General features: G+C 40.6%; 1 protein-coding gene across 2 annotated transcripts in view; it reads left to right on the top strand.

The window, feature by feature from the left end:
- Window positions 1-24,704, top strand: part of FREM3 (FRAS1 related extracellular matrix 3) — an 82,315-nt gene that overhangs the window by 26,862 nt on the left and 30,749 nt on the right. For both annotated transcript variants that reach the window (XM_040418503.1, XM_040418504.1), the window contains exons 3-12: window positions 3,460-3,606; window positions 7,569-7,799; window positions 8,868-8,993; window positions 9,273-9,524; window positions 19,589-19,738; window positions 19,967-20,176; window positions 20,507-20,704; window positions 20,818-20,982; window positions 22,653-22,835; window positions 24,504-24,634. In XM_040418503.1, the coding sequence (XP_040274437.1) occupies window positions 3,460-3,606; window positions 7,569-7,799; window positions 8,868-8,993; window positions 9,273-9,524; window positions 19,589-19,738; window positions 19,967-20,176; window positions 20,507-20,704; window positions 20,818-20,982; window positions 22,653-22,835; window positions 24,504-24,634 (1,793 nt within the window). The remainder of the gene's footprint in view (window positions 1-3,459; window positions 3,607-7,568; window positions 7,800-8,867; window positions 8,994-9,272; window positions 9,525-19,588; window positions 19,739-19,966; window positions 20,177-20,506; window positions 20,705-20,817; window positions 20,983-22,652; window positions 22,836-24,503; window positions 24,635-24,704) is intronic.

The raw sequence follows: 24,704 nt of genomic DNA, 5'->3' as shown, positions 1-24,704 counted from the left end.
ACCAAACATAGACAGTGAACACATTCAACCACACGTTGCCAGAGGCAACCGCATGCTATGACAGCGAGCAGCCTAGCACCAGCTCCGGCTGCTACACTGCCAACCACATCATGTTGCCAGCGGCAACCACACGTGAGGCAACATACACAGAGCCCTCACTTGTGACTGACAACAAAAGGAAACCGCTGACAACTGCATGCGGTTAAAAAGAAATATACAATGGAAATAAAATTCAGGAACCAACACTAATTCCATGATATTGGAAAAAAAGGTAAAATGTTCTCAATATTTTATACTGATAAGGGTCATGTTCCTGATTTTTGACTCCTCTTGCATTTTAAAGACCAGGAGTAGTGAGTCAGTGAACACTGAAGACCATTCAGCAACCTATTAACTATCACATCTTGGTGGAGTATCTCATTAATCTTGAGTTGTATACCTGTCAACTACCCTAAGACATCCTCTAAACCTGCAAGACCATGCTTGCTGCTTGTTTAGTTTAGCATTGTACTGAAATCTGGTAGAACAACAAGTAGTGAAAAGCATATTGGGCTGTGACATGGCCTCTAATGCTAAGAACACTTCCAAAGACCCTGTTTTCAGTGCCATTAATACAATACAATACATCACTCAAGAGGTAAGCCATCATCAGTCAGCTCTAACATGGGTGGTCTCTGGTGACGTAATCTGTACACATACTATAGACTCAGGGAGAGTAATGTAAGGAAAGGAGTTTCCTATATGGGTTTCTTGATTTATAAATAGGTGTCTTTTACTGAAGGAGGAATCCTGAATATGTGTGTTGGCACTAATGATATACAGTAGATATTTATATAATTTTACAGCTGGTAGACTTTACTGTATAGGATTACTTGGCTGCAGGCCATTTTTTGTTGCATGGGTTTGCCCAAAATCTTTTTGACCTACTAATCATAGATATCAGGATAGTCAAAACAGTAATGATCCTGCAACTAAGACCCCATCAGTCTCACAATCGAGCTGATCCTAATAGTATATGTTTCTTTCACTTTCCTATAAAATGAATGGAAGGTATAAAAACTTACATATCCTCGTAATAGGATCTGACTGTCAACCTACGAGATTTATATATGCTATAACTTTAGAGATTCATCTTTAGTTTAACCTTCCAAACACTTAACTTCTAACAAGTGCATAGGCACAAAGGGGAGATTGTATGAAGTCCCGTTTTCAGCAAATTTCGTTTTTTGATCAATCATAGCTTTTTATGCTGATCCTGCTACTTTTAAAAATGGTAGCAAAGTGGGCATGGTTAGCTAGGACGATTAGGTGTATGCTAGATTTCTAACTTTTTTTAAAGTCACAAAAGCGCATAATCTCACTCCAGTAAGGCCAAGTTCACACTTCAGTTATTTAGTTAGTGATTTCCATTAGTTATTGTGAACCAAACCAGGTGCAGGTCAAAAACACAGAACAGGTGCAGATCATTCCCTTATACCTTATCCCTGAGTAGGCTTCACTGCTGGTTTTGGCTCACAGTCACTGATGGAAATAACTGATCAAATAACTGAAGTGTGAACTCAGCTGAAGTAGTGTCATAAAAACTAAGGTAGCATTTCTAGACAAAAGTGTTGACAAAGAAATATCACTAGATTATGTAAATATCATATGTGATATAGTGAGAGGTTTGGTCTGGGAAAAAAGGTATTTTTCTCCCAGCATGTGCTGCTGGGCTGATTTACAGCCAGGTGAGGTCAAATACAGGACCGGATTTTAAGTGCCGCTCCTGGTTTTGGCAGTACCTGGCTGTCCTTAAATAGGCAGCTGGGCTCAGAAGCCATGTCTGTGTGCTGGGATCTGAGGCCTATGCTGGGCTGGAGAGCTGAGACCCGTGTGTCAGGGCATCAGGCCGCCTAAAGCCTGTATTTTGACTTTCTGAGGCAGAAGTGCCACCAAGGTGACTTTTTGTTATATTAACTTGCCATTGGGTGTGAAGTAACACCAACACTGCAAAAGTGACGTTTTGTTTTTGGCATCATGTGTGAATAAACACTGAAGTTGGAATTACGAACCTGTATTTTGCCTCTGTACTGCGTCCTCTTATCCTAACTACCAGAGCGAATCCCCACACATATCATATATTATATACTGTTATCAGCATTGAATGAACTCAAGTCTATGACAGTATATATGGGTGATGCGATCTCCATTATCAAATTATGCAAACAAGGTAATAATATAATAAAAATAAAAATAAATAGCAGCAAGCAATTGATACAAATGATACAACAGTAGTTATATAGTGGATACAGTAGATACGTCATATGTATGCATCTAACTACTTCTCTGCTGTATCTTCTATGATGATGCTTGATCCAACCTTGTGAATAATTTTACTATTTTACGGGCATGGAGCTTACAGCAATTGAATTGTCTCCCAGACAGTTTTATTCATTACTTTGATATTTGACTATATGTACTGTTTTCTATATTTCATCTTTTCTCATTTATATTGATTATCATATTCATTATTAATTAACTTTTGTACGCATATCACACTGGCATGCTTTTGGGAACCATTTCTCATGATAAATCTAAACATAATCAGTTGTCCTTTCTGATATTGTAAAAATTTAAAAAAATTTAAAAAGATCACCAGTCCAGTGGTAACAGCCTCTAAACCAGCTAAGCTAGTTCTCTCTGCTCTGCACTGATAAAGGGCAGTCACCCCGAAACAGCTGCTGCAGATGGGGTACTGGCTTGGCTACAATCCTAAATTATATCTCAAGACCTTTGCAAAAAGTCTAACCTATATTATAGGACTTATAGTATCTGTAGCTTCCGACTAGTGGCACCAGAGGCAAAGCTTTATTTTCTTTTTGGTAAGAGAGCTAATTAATATTTCCAAAAAAAGAAGAAATGTTTATTCACCCATCTGAGGCAAATGTATTGATGTTTTTATGCCTGTCTTGTGATATGCATTAACAAATACATTAAAATACATAAAAAAAATATGGCATTCTTGCATCAGGGTCCACATGGTGAACTTGTGTTAGTAAATGTTTACCAGTGTTGTACAGACTGGTATGTTTATTGGTGCTCCTGTGGCTATCTTAAGCAATGTGTCACAAACTATAGTAGGGAGTTAATCAGTGAAAATAGTTCTGTATGGTACACAGCATATTGTATTTCTTAAATATTGGTAAATCTGCAAAGTTAAGTAGTGATACAGGAACAGTAGATGAATTATTGCATAATTCTGAAGATTTGGGGAGCTTGTAGTATTTCGGACAATATATGAAGTGTTGAATTCTATTCTTTCATATTCTTTCTTAACACAACTTTCTTTCTCAATAGTGAATCTAGTGTAACTACATTTTTCTAACGTTAATGCAGTGCATACATTCTCATTTTTTTCTCTCAACTATTACTGTTCTATTCATCATCATAAATCCTGTGTTATGCTTCCTCTTATTTTAGGTGGCAATAAACTAAGTAGTCAGCTTTTCCGTCTTAACTGGGCCTGGATTTCACTGGAAAGAAATCAATATACTATAGATGAAGATGCCAAGTTTTTAGAAGTGACCCTAAAACGAAGGGGATATCTTGGAGAAACTTCATTTGTCAGTAAGTATCTACATGAACTTGAACTCCCTCGTCTTAAACATCATGTATTAAAGTGAAAAGAGAAAAAGTTGCTTTTTTACCCTTAGGGTAGTTTTTTTTGGAGGAGGCTTTGAGGCAGATTTTTTCTGCAAGTTCTTCAGTCAAAGCCAAAAGTGAATTCCAAAGGAATCAGAAATATAAAGGAAGGACTTATACTTCTTCCCCCTGGTAGATCCACTTCTGGCTTTGGTTGAGAAACCTGCAGGAAAATCTGACTCAAAACCTCCTCCAAAATACTCTGTGTGAACCTACCCATAGCAACTTGGTTGATATGGGCACCACAACTTTTTCTATGATTCTTTTTGTGATATATGATTACTATTTACATCCAGAAACTGGTTCTGACATATTGCTGTGTACATGTCTGAGAGTAAGTTACAATGTGTCAGTGTGGGTAAGGAGGCTGGAGCGGTTGTGTCTCTGTTGCGACTCGGCCGTACTGCATTTGTACGGGCTGCAGCTGCCTCTAATAAAACTAATGAGACCGCACTGTTCAGTGGGTGTGTATTGTTAATGGCCTCGCTGTATTGAAGGTGAACAATGCAGGCCGACTATACAGTGTGATTTTCATGAGTTATATAAAAGATAGCTGTGGCCTAAATGGCCGGACGATACTTAACTACAGCACAGCCACGTCCCGAACTCCCAACGAACTTGTCATGTGGTCGTACTCTAAGAATGATCAAAGTCAAGGGCAGCACAGAGAGTTACGCCACTTCTTTCCTTCCTGCATGGTGCAGAAACACAAGAGGGAAACTGATGCCAGAACTGATCTCATGGTTTTCGATGGGATCGTTTCTGCCACCCACTGCGTCAATATAAATGATGTATGAACCCCAGAGCAGGACAGAAAAAAGTAGCATGTAACAAAATGCACAAACATGCCTTAACTTGTGTCCAGCTGCAGCCTAAAACATCTTGTTGAATACAACATCTTGTCACTACAAACTTAGTATGTGAGCATCATTATGCAGGGAGTGATTTCCTGCTCCACTCACCGATAGCAAGCCTCAGTAATTACAACACAACCAAATTACAAAGAAGCATACATACATTTGCCCTATTCAATGACTACAGAAGGCTGAACTAATGTATTTTCCAACATATCTACAAAAAGAAAGATCAATTATATGATTATTTACAATAGCAATGATATTCTTGTTATGTTGAAAAATAATTGGATAATTTTTTTTAGAGCAGTTTATTATAATAAAGACCCCTTTACATGGGACGACCAAGCAGGCAATTTTCTGGATCCATTTGTTCTCAATAATTTACATGCAGCAATCACCTTCGCTGTATGAGGATGAGGGATTACTGGTTTGATCACTCAAACCTCATAGACAGTCATTGTTTCTGGGCAGCCGATCCCTGTTTACACAACATGATCTACTTCCCTGAAATTATGATTTAAGTCCCCTTTACACAGGCCAGTGATCAGGGCAGTAATCAGGAAAAAGTGTTCCTAGGAAATGCTTGTTCATGGGTCACCTAAGGCTACTTTCACACTGGCGTTTTGGTTTCCGTTTGTGAGATCCGTTTCAGGGCTCTCACATGCTTTCCAAAACGGATCAGTTTTGCCCTAACGCATTCTGAATGGATAAGGATCCGCTTAGAATGCATCAATTTGCCTTCGTTCCGCCTCCATACCGCTCTGAAGGCGGACAACAAAACGCTGCTTGCAGCATTTTGGTGTCCGCCTGACGATGCGGAGGCAAACACACAATGTAAGTTAATGGGGACGGATCCATTTTCACTGACACAATATGGCACGATAGAAACCGGCTCCGTCCCCCATTGACTTTTAATGGTGTGCAAGACGGATCCGTTTTGGCTATGTTACAGATAATACAAATAGATCCGTTCTGAACGGATGCATGCGGTTGTATTATCTGAACGGAAGCGTTTGTGCAGATCCATGACAGATCTGCACCAAACGCGAGTGTGAAAGTAGCCTTAGTCATCATTTTTGAACAGCAGATCATGCTTTGTAAACAGAGATCTTTTGTCCAGAAGCAATGATTCTCTATAGGGGCAAGTCATCACAGTATCCCTTATCTCCATACAGCAATCCCTTATCTCCATACAGAGGTGTTGATTGATCACACTGCATGCAGCATATAAAGTAGTTATTGGGAATGAATGGATCATTCCCGATAATTGCCTGCTGCATAGGCACGTGTAAAGGAGATGCTTTCATCTGATGAATGAGTGTTTGCTCCTTCATCAGGTGTTTGATAGGATCTTTACACAGGGCAATTATTGGGAAGAGCATTCATAGAAATGTCCCTTCCCAATATTTGCCCTAGTTATTGGTCCATGTAAGTGGGTCTTCACTGTTCTTGGACTTCTACATGTACTTTTACAGTACAACACCCATTACGACACTTGTTTTACATTCTGTCTCAACCTGCCAAAATTAAATTTTACAAGCTTTTCAGAACTTGTAAAGAGCAACTAAAGAGTTATATAATCTCCAGTGTCAAGCTCCTAGTCTTTAAACTTAATTCTTGCAGACAATTCACAGTAATTTAATACTGCTGGAATCTTGTAAGACCATTTACCACATTCACCTAATCACTCTAGAGACTAATGGCATAGTTGTGGGAGAGGATTAACATATACAGTAAGGTTATTTCAGGAGACAATATATATCTCACAACATTTGTGTATTTTCAGTCTTTCATTTATGTTCATTTAGAGTGGATCTGTCCCCTGAATATACTGCCCCGAGTCGGAAGAGCATATTATATGTACAATATTCTGTCTTATTAGCCCAAATGCCCTCTTTGAGATGGTATTTTGTATGCTGCACAAGAGCAACATTTTATAGGCTGTGATTATACTGTGGTAATAAGAAACACAGTAGATATAACTGCAGATGGGAAATGGAAAGATTTTCTTAGTTTTTGGAATCTGGTTCTTTAATTTTTGTACAGATCCAAAAACAGTGTATATAGACTCCTATATGGTTTATAATACATTTTTACAGAGTTAATACATTTACAGGAATTTACAAAACATTGTTGATGTAAGGTCTTGAAAAAAATTTGACCTGTCTGCGCATCATGACATACTTGTAACTTTGATAGTCTGCAGGTATTGTATGGAGCAGGCTCACGAGCTAAGCCCACTAAGAGAGCCAACACATGGACACAATGAACGGGATTGGAAATAATCTGATCCTGGTCATGTTACCCCCTAGATGCCATGGTCAACTGCACCATCAGGGCAGTTAGAGAGATAGGTAACTACGGCAGCCTAGGGCCTTGAATGACTCTATGCTACAAAAGAGATTTTATGAATTGTAACTGGTTCAGTGGCACAGAACGATGAACTTTTCACTTCAAAAGATAAAAACTTATTAGACTTCTTATTAGGGAAACCATGCGTGTACCTGTCCTACTTGTAGTGCCAAATTCTCTATATATAGTGCATTATTCATATCTGAAGAAGGCTTACAGGGCCGAAATGCCTAATAAAAAGTCTAAGAAGCATTATCTTTTGGAGTGTAAAGCTCTTCTTTCAGATCTTGTTCTAATGTTATTGGTGATTTGTGTAAATTTAACTAGCAATAGCAGACATGGCATAGAGCTTTAGATGAAGTAGAAAATCTACTTTGAGTTTTTAGGGGTTTTGTTCTTCTGATGTGCTGCAAAATCCTTGTTATCGCTGATAAATCAATATGATGTTCTTTATTATACACCGCATGATCTTCAGTTTCACAAACTTTTCAATGCTCAATGGCCCACTGGATACTACTGCTACCACTATACTACCAGGATAAGACACAATCCTAACATACGTATTAACATAGGAACATCCTGTTTAAATCCCCCCTTATGAGTCTTCTGGTCAGGCCACACAAAAAGTTTCTTTGAAGGGCCAATGCTTTACTGATTGTGTTCATTTGCCTCATTAAGGTATTAGTACAAAGGATGGAGCAGCAATTACAGATAAAGACTTTAAAGGAAAAACACAGAGGCAAGTCCAGTTCAATCCAGGTCAAACAACAGCTACATGGAAAGTCAGGATAATAGCTGATGATGAATATGAGGAATCTGAGACCTTCCAGATAATACTATCTGAACCCGTCATGGCTGCACTAGAGTTCCCCAGTGAGGCAACTATTGAGATTGTGGATCCTGGTGATGGTATGTATGGTAATAATATAAAAGAAGTAAAACCCATGATAACATTTATTGAATATAACTTCTGCAACTATTGATGACGAGAGATGATATGCCTAGCATAAATGTGAACAGATATACGACTCTTAAAGATAACTTGTCACAAATGCATACAGGCAATGAAAATCTTCAGTGCATCAGTGCTAGCAGCACATTAAGTTTCTTGAATGGGCAAGAGACTTGTTTTGTGAAGCATATACAGTGATCAGCCATTGAAACTGCCGACAGGTGTAACATGAATTATCTTTTCTCAATCGCATTTGCCAAGGGGTGAAATATATTGGGCAACAAGTGAACGGTGAGTTCTTGATGTTGACATGTTGTAAGCAAAAGATGGACAAGCATAAGGATCTGAACGACTTTGATAAGAACCAGATTGTGATGGTATGTAGAGGTTATTACCTACCAAATGTTGTCCAAGGAAGGACGACTGGTGATGCAGTGCCAAAGTCATAAGTGCCTAAGGCCCATTGATGCACGTGGGGAACAAAAGCTGTCATTTCTGTTCTGAGTTAGGACTTTTACACATCAGTGAATTTCGGACATGTGCTGTGCGTAGTCTCCACGGACCGCTCACATATCGATTGACTTCAATCACGCATCAGTGGATTTCCACAGACCATGGGTCTGACCCCATGGAAGCGTGCCCTATTTTTTTCCATGATTACAGATCCCTCATGCACATTATAGTTTGTGTTTGTATAGTATGTGTCTCAATATTTTTTAAAAAAGACCAATTGAAAAAATGATTTTTAGAGCAAAATGAGTACAATGCAATAATAAAAAAAATTGCCACCAAAGGTGTACATAGCCTTTAAATATTTCAAATTGAAAGTGTCTTGGAGATATACAAGTGGCTCCTGACCTTTGACATGCGTTTGTGTCTGTGTGTTTATTATTGTCATGATACTAGAGGGTACAGAAATAGGCAAATGAAGTACATAAAGTGACCACATAGCCACAGTACTACATTATAGTAACTTCAGCAGAACATGTATATTACTGTATTAAACATTCTTTCTTTTTTCCTAGAATCTATGGTATATATTCCACAGTCAGAGTATAAAATTGAAGAAGACATTGGGGAACTACTAATTCCTGTTAAACGGTTGGGAGATGTTAATCAAGAACTTATGGTAGTCTGTTCAACACAGCAAGGTAATTTATGAGCTTTCATTAATCTACAGGATTTAGCTGGTGAAGTCCTTATGTTTTGCACAGTCCTTATGTTTAGGTTGCTTGAACCTGAGCAGTGATGCCTCTTCAAGTGTTTCAGTAATCATAGGTCATATCACCCTACATTCTTACAAAGCATGGCTGAAGGGGTGGGGAGAACAAGTAGAAGGCCCTCCTGTCTTGCTGCAACCTTCTAGGCATGAAATGTAATTCTGGAATTTCAGTAGATGCTAAGCTATTTCCTTTTTTCTATTCATATAGGCACAGCTACAGGCACCATCCCGTCATCAGTTTTGTCTTACTCCGATTACATCACTCGCCCAGATGACCACACCAGCATTATTCGGTTTGACAAAGATGAGACAGAGAAAAATTGTCGCATTATCATAATTGATGATTCTCTATATGAAGAAGATGAGATTTTTAATGTCACTCTTAGCATGCCAATGGGAGGACGAGTAGGGAATGAATTCTCCAGTGCTAAAGTGGTTATCCTAGCAGATACAGATGATGGTAAGACAAAATGAATATAGCATATACTGTAGAATGATATAATACAAAAAATGCACACAAAGTCAACTTGTATATTCCAATGAAATGCCATTATTATCCATTACAAGGAGTGACATCATTATAGTACTCAGAGGTCATAGCTACTGCCTCATAAAGAGAAGATAAAACCGAGCCAAAAAGGGCCCTTTACACAGGCCGATAATTGAACGGATTATCGCTAACGAGCGTTCACAGTAACATTCGTTAACAATGATCAGGCAGTGTAAATGCACTGCCGATGACCCGTTGAACAAGCGAAACGTCATCCAGTATGGGGAAGAGCAATGGCATTAGCAATTGGCCCACCCCATACTCTGGAGGAGATCACTTACTTCCCGGCTATCTGCTGTAATATGGTCCTGTGTAAAGAGACCTTAAATCTGTAAATAACTATTTTTGTCTCTGACAGATGCCCCACTTAGTTTGGTGAATAAAGTAAGTAACAGACAGAAGTCTTAGACAGAATCAGGTTTTTCTGGCCATGTCACGCCAACTAGTGTTGTTTCATAATGAAATTTTGTAATCTACAATTCCTGATATCCCTGAAAGATATTATAAATGGTCTTTAAAGGGGTTTTTCAGGTTTTTAATATTAATGACCTATCCTCATAATATCTGATCATGGGGGTCCAACACCTGGCACCCATGTCAATCAGCTCCTTGCAGCATACCAAGTACAGCGCTGTCCATTGCATTGCAGGTGTGCTTAGTATTGCAGCTCAGGCTGATTCACTTGAATGGAACTGAGTTGTGCCTTGGCCATGTGACTGATGAATGTGACATCACAGGTCTAGGAAGAGGTTGCAGCCATCACAATGCGCGGTGGTCTCTTCAATCAGCTGATTGTGTTGGGAGTCAGACCCCCACCTATAAGATAAGAAAAAAACTTTATTACGCACTGAATAACTTCATTCCACAGGAAGGAACAAAACCACATTTGTCCACTTAGGTAGACTGATTTAGGCCATTTTTTCCTAAAACATTGAGGGTCATTTATTAAGACCAGCGTTTAAGACGCTGGTCTTAATAACCTCTATATCTGGAGGTGGATCCGCCGGAGTTATGTAGAGGCGCAGGCCTCTCTATAACTTCAGCCCATCCAGCGCCAGTCTAAATGTAAGACAGCTTCCTCGCTGTCTTACATTTAGACCATTTTCTACAGCTAAAACAGGCATAGAAAATGATTAATGAGATGGGTCCGCTGGCCCATCCGCTTCCCTGCCCATACCACGCTCTCTTTTTTAGACCTGGCTTGAGCGTGGAGAAGTTGCACCGCAATCTGGGCCAGAAAATAAATGACACCCATTGTTTTTTAGCAGGACAGAGAAAAGTTGCAGGATGCACTTTTCTGATCTCTCAAAAATGCTATGCAGGTGTATACTGTTTGTGGTAACAGAATCTGTTACCCCAGTTGCATCCTGTTGTAGCAGAACTGTCTCTGGCTCTATGAGTAATAGAAATAACACAATCTAATAAATTAGCAGTAAATAAGTGAACTAATAACAATAGCTAAAATCATATCAAGCTGATAAGAATAAGGCTTAAATGAGTCTTTATGAGCTGTCAGGAGTTCAGAGATAAGGGCTACAGATTAAGGGTACTTTCACACTTGCGTTGTTGGATTCCGGCAGGCAGTTCCGATCCGGCATTAATGCATTTCAATGGGAAATAATGCCATCCGGCATTCTGGCAAGTGTTCCGGAATTTTGGATGAAGAAAATGACGCAGCATGCTGCAGTATTTTCTCCGGCCAAATACCGTAAGAGTGACTGAACTGAAGACATCCTGAGACATACTGAACGGATTGCTCTCCATTCAGAATGCATTAGGATAAAACTGATCAGTTTTTTTCCGGTATTGAGCCCCTAGGACAGGACTCAATACCAGAAAACTTTAACGCTAGTGTAAAAGGCATTGGAGCAGCTTCCTGACGTATTCAGTGTGAGGCAGAGAGCAGTAATCTGTAGATATAATCAAAGTGAAAGCTGTAGAGGAAAAAACGGTTGAACCTTTTTAATAAAGACTGTAACAACTCAGGGGTGACTTTGCTCTTTGCAGTCACCGTCTTCTCAGTTTAGACAGTTGGCACACCTCAAGAAGCCACTCAAACACCGTAGATTTGGATCGTAACCAGCTTTAATATCTCTCTTCACAATTAGACAGTTTTCTCTCCACAGCAATTAGTGCACATTTCCTACACAGGATATGAAACAAATCCTAGGCTGTCTGGCCACTAACTACACAGTAGTTTGTCCCTTACTACCGGGTCCTGGTTCTACCACCCAGTTCCCCAAGTCACTATTCATTCTATGCATCTGGTCAGAGTTCTTGCTGTGGCTCCCACAGGCCCCGACACTGCCTGTGTCTTGTCTAGACTGGGAGGTCTGTTAGAAGAGGTCTGTCTACATTTACCTGAGCTCTTCAACTGGCTGCTAATTAAGCCCAGTTACCTGATGAACAGAGGGAACACCCAATTTTCCTAGACTGTTCTCTCTCACCCAGCTCTCTCTGGGTGTGACACGCCATCCTAATGACACCAATATGCCTCTCTGGCAGCTCCACTGCCACTAGACCATTGAAAAAAAAAAGATTTTTGAGTAAAATAGGTAAAATTTAATGCTAAAAAGGTTGCACCCAAAGGTGTCTATAACCTTTAAGTACTCCTTTTCTCTGACCTTCTATTTTAGGTAAGGACAGCAATACATTACAAAAAATGTTTTATCTTTATAATATATTGGCCATGGTTTTACACAAAATGCTGTAATTCGAAAACCTCTCTGCTCCTGGGTTTTCAAATTGTTACCCCCAAAAATACAACCTTTAGAGTGTTTTTGGAAAGTTTTATTTTGTTGTCTTTGTCATGCAAAAAAATTCTCATTTTGCCTTGTTGTGAGCTGATGACAATGATGGCAACAATGATGTCCAGTGTACTGTATGATTCAAGCAGGAGCATATCTGCTAGAAAGACAGGACACTGCAATTCTATGAGTCCTGTGGAGTGGTTGAGCTCATGCCAACCCTCCTGCTTCTATCCAAAACCAGAAGTTCTACAGTGCACAGCCTTCGTACATAGCACTCAACATTAGAGGACGAGCAGTGACCTGCACCAGGAGAATCCTTGATTTTCTTTTTTCCACAGAGGCCTCTTTTCTTGGTATACAGTCCATATATATATATATATATATATATATATATATAGTCATCCTCAATTTAAGCATGATTTCAAGTGGATTAGGTCAATGGAGAACATCCCATCCATATTGCATCTAGTTCATATAGATGCCATGGGTGAATAGTTCTCTTCAAACTGCCAATTACATGGTGGAGGAAGCACTGGTGCCATTGTTCAGCTGTTGTATATTTTGGCTATCTAGGACCTAGCCTTTTTTGTATTCTTTAAGGCAGTTCAAGAAGCACCTGGGCATAGGAACATGATCTCCCGAATTGTTGCTCTAATCATAAATTTCCTGCTCATGCTGTATCCTATGCACACAATCAATGTACAAAGACTTGAAGGGCAGGGAAAAAGAAAAGGTTTACTTCCCTTGTAGACACACAACAATGGTAAGCTTTCTTAGGCAGCTTTCACAGGCTCCTTTGAGGATTAGTGTAAATGGCCCTTTTTCAGATACAACAAGGTAAAATGAGAACATGGGTAGATGGGTGATATCACTAAGGCAGACGGATTAATAAACAGGAAAGGGATATCAGCATCACGGTTGTATAAATAGCATTAGGAAGCATGGTATGTATTTAACAAAAAAACGCAAAAAAAAATACAGCTAGCTATGTGTGTAAGATTTTTTTTTTTAAAGATAACTAGTACAAGGACAAAAGGGAAGAGTTCAGAGTTAGACTGGTACACCAGAGTATCAGAGGATCATCCAGTGGTCCCAGGCTCAAATACTATACTGGGCCCCATAAAATCCAGGAGAAAAAAAACATTTGGCTGCTTTTAAAGCCAATCAGTCCCCACTATGGACTATTTCTTTGATTCAAAGCCTATAAAATTTTATTGATGTAATAGGATTTGGGTCTGGATAATAAGTTCCTCTGGTGAGTCCCAGGAACCCCAGTCTGACAGAGGAAGGGGTACTTTGGAAAATAAAAGGAACATTCTCATTGGCTGCCATGGTCAACTTCTCCACTTTTTCTTTCATTAGTTTTGATATATTGTATTAATTAAAATATATATATATATATCTCCAGAGCTTTAGTGAGGGAAACCCGTTGCTAGGGCAAGGATGGCATGAACAGAGAAGGCTGAAACAGCCCAGATAATTGAAAGCTTAGCTAAAACTACTGTATATCAAGTGTAAAATAGGACTGACTAACTATTTTTAAGGGTTTGAATGTACTTTATGTAAATTATAAGTAGATGTATAACATAATTCTCTAATATAATATTATGAATGATAACAGCAGAAATTACCCATCGGCAGCCAAAAAATGTCTAACCATAATCCATCAGTGACAGAAACATATTTGCTTTTTCTTATATTTCAGTCCCTCTGATCCAAAGCTATTATTACTTTTAGATCTGCCATTTCTAACTTTTTTTTTACTGTGATCTATTCACTTAAAATGTGCTAGCCCATACTGTAAAGGTGACAGCTTATATTTTCGCGGAAAAGCCTAACTAGGGTTCTTTTAAACCCTGGTTGGAAAATACTGTCCTAGATACTCTTTACTACTTTCCAATTCAGGGTACGGCCACGCTGTCAGGTTTCTGGATGCAGTTTTAGAAGCCAAAACCAGTAGTGAATTCAAAAAAGTCCTTTATACTTTCTCTACTTTTATGATCCGCTCCTGGTTTTGGCTTCCAAAACTGCATGCAGAAAGCTGAACATGTGGCCGTACCCTTACTTAAAATACAACATTTGAGTAGAACTATTCACTATGACCAGCATTGCACATTATGCACCTCAAAGCTGCCATATCCTAAACCCATATTATTCTATAATCTGAATGCAAGAAGGTGATGAAAGTCCCAGCCCTGAGGGAAGTGAGTTACATCAGCCCCCATACAGTAGGTGTCTAGTAGCTAAAAAGCATAATGTAAAAGATACTTAAGAAGCATCACCGTTATTATTCATACAAACTGAGCCTCGTACCGTGAATCAATCCTTTTATCCTTTGAAAGTGTTTAGATAAGTACAAATTATAGAGTGCAGAGAGAAAGACCAGGGCTAAGTGAGCATTATGCTATTGGATATGTGTGTTGGCAGAATGAATGAAAGGGAAAAGGACGCATGAGTACTAATTGGTAGAATGCAATTTCCTTCTCTTTGTGCCTGAGAACCACGGTTAGGTCATTTAACTACTAGTTTGCTGGAGGGTGCTAAAACATTTGATTGGGAAAATGTATCTGAGTTTCATTTAGATGTTACCGAATTGGTTTCAAATGCTGTAAACACACTTAAAGGGAACCTGTCATGTTGAACATGGGCTGCAGGCAGCATGTTATAGAACAGGAGGAGCTGAGCAGATTGATATCTAGTTTTATGGGAAAAGAGTCAGTAAAACCTGTAATTTATACATTTATATGCATGCTCATTCTGGGCTTTGACGTCAAGGAGGCGGTCCTATTAGAGATTGACAGCTGTCTCTGTATACAGAGTCATAGAGGGCGGGCTGTCAATCACTGATAGGACCACCTCCTGGACTTTAAAGCCAAGAATGAACAGGAATTAAAATGTATAAAATACAAGCTTTACTGAATCTTTTTCAATAAAACTATATATCAATCTTCTCACTCCCTCCTGCTCTATATCATGTTGCCTATAGCTTACATTGGTGATAAGTTCCCTTTAAAATCATTCTTTAGGGCAAATCTGCATGTACAGTGGACCACAGAATAGTACGGACCTATGGGCACTCTGTGTGCTGCCACATGATACCTCCCCTAGACGCATTGCTTCTATGGAAGACTGCCTCCATAATGTGTCACATGGAGCATGCCACAATTTTTGTTTCTCATAGATTCCGTAGGAAAAAATATCTCTGTGCTTCCAATTCTACATTCAGTCACACAGGTATAAAGTGGGCTCTCTGCAGATATTGGCATTGTACTACATGTTCATGACAGTCCATAATACAGTCTGTATACAGTGGGGTAGATATACTAATCCTGTGCCACAAAAAAAAAAAACGCTAGATATCCCTATCTATACCACCTAATAGTTGCCTTACTTTTTGCCAGAATTTTGCACCAAAATTTTTGGTGTTTCTTGTCTTAAAGGGGTTGTATCATCTCAGACATTGGGGGCAGATCGCTAGGATATGTTACCAATGTCTGATAGGTGTGAGTCCCACCCTTGGGACCCGCACCTATACTTAGAACAGAGCCAGCACCGTACATGCGTGGCCCCTTCCCATTCATTCCTATGGGATCGCCGAAAATAGCCGAGCAGCATGCTATATTTGGAAGTCCCGTTGAAATGAATGAGAAACGCATTGCACAAGTGTGGCCACCACTCCATTCACTTCTATGGGGCTAAGGGAGCTCCCATGGGAATGAATAGAGGGCAGCAGCGCATGCACAGTGCACCCTCTGGGACTTTGTCGACTCCATTCTAATTATAGGTGCAGGTCCCAGAAGTGGACCTAGCGATATGCCCCCAGCGATATGCCCCCAATGTCTGAAATGGTACAACCGAAGTCATGCATCTTTCTAGCAGACAACGCAAGCCTAAAAAATTATCTAAAACACTTATCCGTGATCCGTGTTTCCTGGCCGTGAAAAAAATATGACCTGTCCTATTTTTTTCACGGCCAACGGTTCACGGACCCATTCAAGTCAATGGGTCCGTGAAAGAACACGGATGCACACAAGATTGGCATCCGTGTCCGTGATCCGTGGCCGTAGGTTAGTTTTTATACAGACGGATCCGAAGATCCGTCTGCATAAAGCTTTTTCAAAGCTGAGTTTTCACTTCGTGAAAACTCAGAACCGACAGTATATTCTAACACAGAAGCGTTCCCATGGTGATGGGGACGCTTCTAGTTAGAATACACTACAAACTGTGTACAAGACTGCCCCCTGCTGCCTGGCAGCACCCGATCTCTTACGGGGGGCCGTGATCAGCACAATTAACCCCTTCAGGTGCGGCACCTGAAAGGGTTAATTGTACTATCATATCCCCCTGTAAGAGATCAGGGCTGCCAGGCAGCAGGGGGCAGACCCCCCCCCCCCTCCCCAGTTTGAATATCATTGGTGGCCAGTGCGGCACCCCCCCCCTCCCTCTATTGTAATAATTCGTTGGTGGCACAGTGTGCGCCCCCCCCCCCCTTCCTCCCTCTATTGTAATAAATCGTTGGTGGCACAGTGTGCGCCCCCCATTGCCCCCCCCCCCCCCCTCTATAGCATTAACAACGTTGGTGGCCAGTGTGCAGCCTCCCATCTCCCCCCCCCCTCCCCCCCATCATCATTGGTGGCAGCGGAGTTCTGATCGGAGTCCCAGTTTAATCGCTGGGGCTCCGATCGGTAACCATGGCAACCAGGACGCTACTACAGTCCTCGTTGCCATGGTTACTTAGCAATAGTACAATAGTAGAAGATTAATACTTACCTGCTGCTGCGATGTTCGTGTCCGGCCGGGAGCTCCACCTACTGGTAAGTGACAGTGACAGGTCTGTGCGGCGCATTGCTAAATGAACCGTCACTTACCAGTAGGAGGAGCTCCCGGCCGGACACGAACATCACAGCTCCCAGGTAAGTATGAATCTTGTACTATTGCTAGTAACCCGCTGCCACCAATGATCGGGGGGGGGGGGGGGGGGCGCAAGATGGGAGGCCGCACACTGGCCACCAATGTTGTTAATGCTATAGAGGGAGGGGGGCCAATGATTGCCACCAACGATTTATTACAATAGAGGGAGGAAGGGGGGGGGGGGGAGGCGGGGGGGGGGGCCACACTGTGCCACCAACGAATTATTACAATAGAGGGAGGAAGGGGGGGGGGCGCACACTGTGCCACCAACGAATTATTACAATGGAGGAAGGGGGGGGGGGCCGCACTGGCCCCCAATGATATTCAAACTGGGGAGGGGGGGGGGGGGTCTGCCCCCTGCTGCCTGGCAGCCCTGATCTCTTACAGGGGGATATGATAGTACAATTAACCCCTTCAGGTGCGGCACCTGAGGGGTTAATTGTGCTGATCACGGCCCCCTGTAAGAGATCGGATGCTGCTAGGCAGCAGGGGGCAGTCATGTACACAGTTTGTAGTATATTCTAACTAGAAGCGTCCCCATCACCATGGGAACGCCTCTGTGTTAGAATATACTGTCGGAAATGAGGTTTCACGATCTAACTCATATCCGACAGTATATTCTAACATAGAGGCGTTCCCATGGTGATGGGGACGCTTCAAGTTAAAATATACCATCGGATTGGAGAAAACTCCGATCTGATGGTATAAAAGGGACTCCGGACTTTACATTGAAAGTCAATGGGGACGGATCCGTTTGAAATGGCACCATATTGTGTCAACGTCAAACGGATCCGTCCCCATTGACTTGCATTGTAATTCAGGACGGATCCGTTTGGCTCCGCACGGCCAGGCGGACACCAAAATGACTTTTTTTTCATGACCGTGGATCCGCCAAAAATCAAGGAAGACCCACGGACGAAAAAACGGTCACGGATCACGGACCTACGGACCCTGTTTTTGCGGACCGTGAAAAAAAACGTTCGTGTGCATGAGGCCTTAAAGGGAGGCAGATAGATTCCATCTGCACAGTGATCTCCAGCCCTGTAGTGCATGTGCACCTAGCGGGCAGCCATGAGATTTAAGGACCAGGTGTGAATACTTCTACACTGCCAGGCCTTGTCTATCAAAGTGGTGGGGGCAAATGCGGGAGGACAAATGAGCATTGTATTCAGGGGGGAAGTGCGCATCTACAAAGTGGATTAGCTTCATTTCCCGATATGGGATGACAGGTCCCCTTTAATAAATAGAGTGCAAAGCATGCTTGCCAGTTTTTGGTGCAAATTCTGTCTGATTTTGATTTGTAAACATTCCCCCAATATGTACGGTCTAAAACTGAATGCTGAGCTTGTGGCTAACCCTCCCAAACAGTCCTTTCTGCTGATCTTTATTACTAAGGGATCACCATTTTTAAGATGTCATTTTACACAGGCTAAATCAAACTCAATTACCACCCCTCAGGCCTAGTTCACACGATAGTTTTTTTTGCGAGTGTACGGGCCGTTTTTTTGTGGTCAATTCATTTCAATGGTTCCGCATTAAAAACAGAATGTGTTCCGTATGCATTCCGTTTCCATAATTCCGTTTTTCCGTTCCGTTGAAAGATAGAACATGTCCTATTATTGCCAGCAAATCACTTTTCGTGGCTCCATTCAAGTCAATGGGTCTGCAAAAAAAACGGAACACACACGGAAATACATCCGTATGTCTTCCGTATCCGTTCCGTTTTTGCGGAACCATCTATTGAAAATTTTATGCCCAGCCCAATTTTTTCTATGTAATTACTGTATACTGTATATGCCATACGTAAAAACCGAACGGAAAAACGGAACAGAAACGGAAACACAACGGAAACAAAAAACGGAACAACGGATCCGTGAAAAACGGACCGCAAAAAACTATAAAAGCCATACGTTCGTGTGAACTAGGCCTGAGAGAGGAGAATTCTTAGTTTTTGGCTGGTAGCTAAGGGAAACCAGCAGATGAAAATTACTAAAAAAAAATATGACATTACTCTTCCTTTCCTACATAAGGAAAAATTATAGGCCCAAAGCCTGAGACTACACTTCTGAAAGCCTCTGATGGGGCAGTGCTGTCATGGAGACCTTGGGCAGGTGTAAATCTTTTTCAGTGGTTTTCTGCACTTGATGATATTATCACTGATTGGGCCTATTATGATCAGTTCCAGACTTCAACTTCTTATCTTTTCTAATTTGCTATTTTAACATTAAAATTAGTCTACCACATAATAATGTTACATTTAATTACAATGCGTATATAAGAATGGTAAAAATAAGTTCTATCTCCCGTCCTTAGAGCCAGCCTTCTACTTTGCCGACACCGATTACGTTGTTGATGAAAGTGCTGGTTATGTGGAAGTTCGAGTGTGGAGAACGGGAACAGATCTCTCCAAAGCGGCGACAGTCACTGTACGCTCCAGGAAAACCGAGCCCCTGTCTGCAGATGGTGAGCAGAAAGATAATACTGTCCTGGATGAAAAGTATATGGAAAGCATAGGTTCTCAGTTGGAGATATATATAAGCATGCTAAGAGAAGTTTGCAAATATAAATCTATTATCAGCACCACCCATAATCTATCAGCACCACCCATAAGCAGGCATAGTAGCAGAATACATAGTCCGTCAGCAGAATTCCAACCTGTGTTTACTGAGCCACGTTTCTTTTACCATACAGCTGGAACAGATTATGTTGGCATTAGCAGAAATCTTGACTTTGCCCCTGGTGTGAACATGCAGAGTTTTCGAGTGACCATCCTTGATGACTTAGGACAACCTGCTTTAGAGGGTCTCGAAAAGTTTGAACTGGTTCTTCGTATGCCTGTAAATGCTGTACTTGGGGAGCCAAGCAAAACCACCGTCACAATCAATGACACAATCTCTGACTGTAAGTTCTGTGTGATGATGTAGGTTGTTCTGTATAATGACAAAAAGATAGTACATAACTTCTATGTAATTAAAGTATAATGAATTTCCAGAATTGACCTCCTCCCCATTTTAAGACCATTCTTGTATAAATTTTAATTTTACTAGACCTTGGGTATGCTCCATATATAGCATAATGTTCTAAGTAAACTTGTAGGGGGTATATATACCTGTATATAAATATGGATGAGTGTGTCTAGCCATTTAACTTTAAAATACAGTCTACATTAGCAGTATCTACTGCCATTGTCACCGCAATTCTAATAAATTCCTAACAATGTATTACTTGCAGTGCCCAAGGTGCAGTTCAAGGAGGCAGTATACATTGTGAATGAGAAGGATAGGCAAGTATCAGCTATCATATACAGGAGTGGTGACATCAGCCAAAAGTCTTCAGTGCGATGCTACACCCGCCAGGGCTCTGCACAGGTCGTGCTGGACTATGAAGAAAGGCCAAATACTGATGACTCTTTGGTAGTATTTCTCCCAGGTACTGTACACAGCTTTTCTATCAAGATACCCGAGAAACATGCAAAATCTAAAAGTACATTAAAATAATTTTACATGTTTGTAAGTAAACTGGAATCTTAATGGTATCCTCAGGTGAGATTGAGAAGCCATGTATAGTGACTCTAATGGATGATACAATCTATGAAGAGGAAGAAGAATTCAGACTGGTACTTGGGTCGCCAAAAAGTGACTCACATTTCGGAGCTGCAATTGGAGACCAAAAAGAGACACTGATGAAGATAAAGGATGTGGAAGACAGTGAGTTACTCATTTCTTATACACTAACCCATACTGTTTGCCTGTGGCTAAGGCTACTTTCATACTCGTGTTTGGTGCGGATCCATCTTGTATCTGCACAGACGGATCCGCACCTATAATGCAAACGCTTGTATCCGTTCATAACGGATCCATTTGCATTATTCTTTTAAAAAAAAGTCTAAGTCAAAACGGATCCGTCCTGACTTACATTGAAAGTCAATGGGGGACGGATCCGTTTTCAATTGCACCAGTGAAAATGGATCCGTCCCCATTGACTTACATTGTAAGTCAGGACGGATCCGTTTGGCTCCGCATCGCCAGGCAGACACCAAAACGTTTTGGTGTCCTCATCCAGAGCGGAATGGAGGCGGAACGGAGCCAAACTGATGCATTCTGAGCGGAGCCTTATCCATTCAGATTGCATTGGGGCTGTACTGATCCGTTTTGAACCGTTTGTGAGATCCCTGAAACGGATCTCACAAACGGAATTCAAAATGCCAGTGTGAAAGTAGCCTTACCTTATCACTGCATACAATGATTGGTCCCATTTATGTAAATATAGAAATACATTAGATGACAAGTTATGTTCTCTTTCCTTAATATTGCATTTGAAGCACTGAAGAAAGAAAATTTTTTACAATGGTCTTATAGATTTATAACAGTTTCCCCATTTATAGTAATTTATTATACTTCATTCTGATTTTAAGCTTGCTTTCACATATACCGAGGCCGATCTACTAATACTGTCTAAAATTTAGACATTTTCAGGCGAGGGGTATATATAAAGTCCCCTGTACCAGAATAAAGGACATTTTGAGCAAAAATTGTGAGACTTTTTGCCTGTTTACCACATTTCTTAATAGTAGCTTGGTGGTGGGCGGAAGGGAGTGTGGCCTTAATGGCACAACAGATTTACCAACATTTAAGCCAGAAAACTGGTATAAATTACAAGTGAAATCTACACCAGCATCTGAGATGATAATTAGGAGGTGTGCATCACTTAATAGATTTGGTGCATTTTATGCCCGAATTTTTTTTTATGAAGACCTGCTTAAGAAATGCCATTCTTAATAAATCCCCACCCCCACCAAAGTTTACACCGCCTATTATTGACTTACAATTTGTGGCAGAAATTTGTGCCAAGGCTCTGACATGGTTTTGGTGCATGATGTATCATCTTAAGCCACTGACCGCTTGCCACTAAGCTATTCCCTGTGCCAGGTGAGGTGGAATAAATGTACAGCTTGTGCGCCAGAATTCGAACTCAGTCTGAAACAGAATTCTAGCGCAGTTGCAATAGGAAATCTGCTCCATTGCTTTTGTTCCATTTTGGCTGTTATAAAAATGACTCATTCTTCCAATGGGAAAAAGTGCAGAATGGATTTTTTAAGAAGCAGTACTATGATCCCAATTTTTAACAAAAATAACAGTAGGAAAATTTCTTCGAATTGCTTCTTTAAGAGAAAAAAGCAAAACCATGGTAAAATTCTCCACTTGTGGCAGACCTACCATGTACTCTATAAAGGACGAATAGTATAATTTAATATAATAGTAGAAGTGCTGATGTCGAACACACCATGTGGTTTCCAAGTTTAAGCCATGTTACTACCTCTTATTTGTTAGATTGTTTATATGATATTCCCTCCTCTGACATACAACTATTGTCACAGAACCCATTATTAGATTTTCGGAAGTAAAATATAGCATTAAAGAGCCTCAGGAATTTGGAGAAATTGCTGTTGTGAAGATCCCCATACTACGTGTTGGTGACAGTTCCAAAGTGTCCATTGTAAGAGTTCACACAAAGGATGGATCAGCCACTTCTGGTGAAGACTACAATCCATTATCTGAAGGTAAGAGATTGTTGTACTGTGTCATTGGTTCAATTGCTATCGTGTCAGTCCAATGTAATATCAGTTTTTACTTCGTCTAGTCATATCTGATGTGCTCTAGACCATTAAAATAAAAGGCCAATTGACCACATTTCTTCTAAACCTAAAGGGAATATGTCATCAGAAATTGACCTACTGTTTAGATAACATTTTTATGTTTAATGTTTTGTGTAGAATTTTTGGTGAGTTAATTTTTTTTTAATTTGCCATGTCAATCTATATTTTTACATAATTCTGCAATTTTCACACTGCTCACTAGGTCTAATAATAGGTCATGATTTCCTCTTCAGTACAGTTAACTTTTCAGTAGTCATTATAATTATCACCACAGGCAGAATTACAATGATAAGTAACACCTCTATATAGATAACACAGAATCCACCATTCACAATAGGTGATATCACAGCTTATCTACTTCCTCCTAACCTCTGCAAAGGTCACACAGCATGCCTAGAAAGTTTTTCCATATAAATGAGCATTGTGTCTTTGACCCATGTAGCTGCTGTCAAAAGACAGGAAGTTTTAACATATTTTAGGCCTAGTGGCCAGTATGAAAACAGCAGGATTTAAAATATATATTTTTTTAAATATAGATGCTAAAATGGATAAAAGAAAAAAATTACCAGAAATTCTAAAAAAAATGTTTAACATAAAAATATGATTTAAACAATGGGTCATTTTGGCATGGCACATTTCCATTAAGGGTCTTTTACACAGGATAATTATCAGCCAAAAGGAACAATAGTTCCCTATTGACAGTAAATAGAACCTTTTATGCCGGCTTAAACATGAAAAGGGTTTTTCGGACATTTTAATACTGATGACCTATCTAGGAGAGGTCATCAGTATCTGATCTGTGGGGGTCCGACACCCGAACCCCTCTTGATCAGCTGTTTAAGAAGTCACCAGTGCTCCTGTGAGCGTTGTGGCTTTCTCGCAGCTTACCAAGCACAGCGCCATACATTGTATAGCGACTGTGCTTGGTATCGAGCTCAGCTCCATTGAAAGGACACTTGGCTACAAATGTTTCCAAACTGGAGGAAGATAATTTTATTCAGATCTTCTTTCAAGTGAATAGATGAACCTTGACTGAAATGGAGACATTTTAGGGGGGGGGGGTGGTTTGGCAGACTTCTCCCTTCCAGGCCAGACTTGGCTTCCTTGCATGGGTCCCGCACTGTCAACATCTGCTTTGACACCACTGCAGCCAATCATCCCCTTGTGTCATGTGACCAATTGACATGACGCAAAGGGGGCAAGTCCCCACTGCGGGAAGTCATTGCCTACAGTAGCATCAAAGAGGATGTTGACAGCAGGGGACCAGAGTGAGTCAGCCAAAGCCAGGGAGCGAAGAAGCCAGGACCTAACGGTGAGGAGCAGGTTAGTATGTTTTAATTTGCAGGCCTGTGAGTGGGGTGGCCAACCCCTTTAATGTATTCCTGGAAAACAGTTTAATTTCCACCTGAAACTGTAATGTAGTTCAACATTCATGATTAAGTACTTGTACATGAGATAGGCAGATCAATGGTCAAATATCTAGATTCATTTCCTGAAGCACAATTAAAAAAATTATTGTTGTTTTAGTATTATTTTCACTAGATCACCATTGATATATTTTTCTTTGGACAGATGTTGAGTTCAAGGAAGGGGACACAGAGCATTTTGTTGAATTAGAAATATTATATGACGGCCAAAGAGAAATGCGTGAGGCATTCACAGTTCATTTAAAACCAGATGATAACATGGTAGCTGAAACCCAGGTAAGAATCTTACACATTTTCTGTCACAAAAGTTGATTATTGGAAAAGAGAGGACTTGGTAGTTAGTGTC

This window comes from Bufo bufo, chromosome 2, assembly GCF_905171765.1.
Source record: "Bufo bufo chromosome 2, aBufBuf1.1, whole genome shotgun sequence".
Lineage (NCBI taxonomy): Eukaryota > Metazoa > Chordata > Amphibia > Anura > Bufonidae > Bufo > Bufo bufo.
This window is presented reverse-complemented; position numbering and strand designations above follow the sequence as displayed.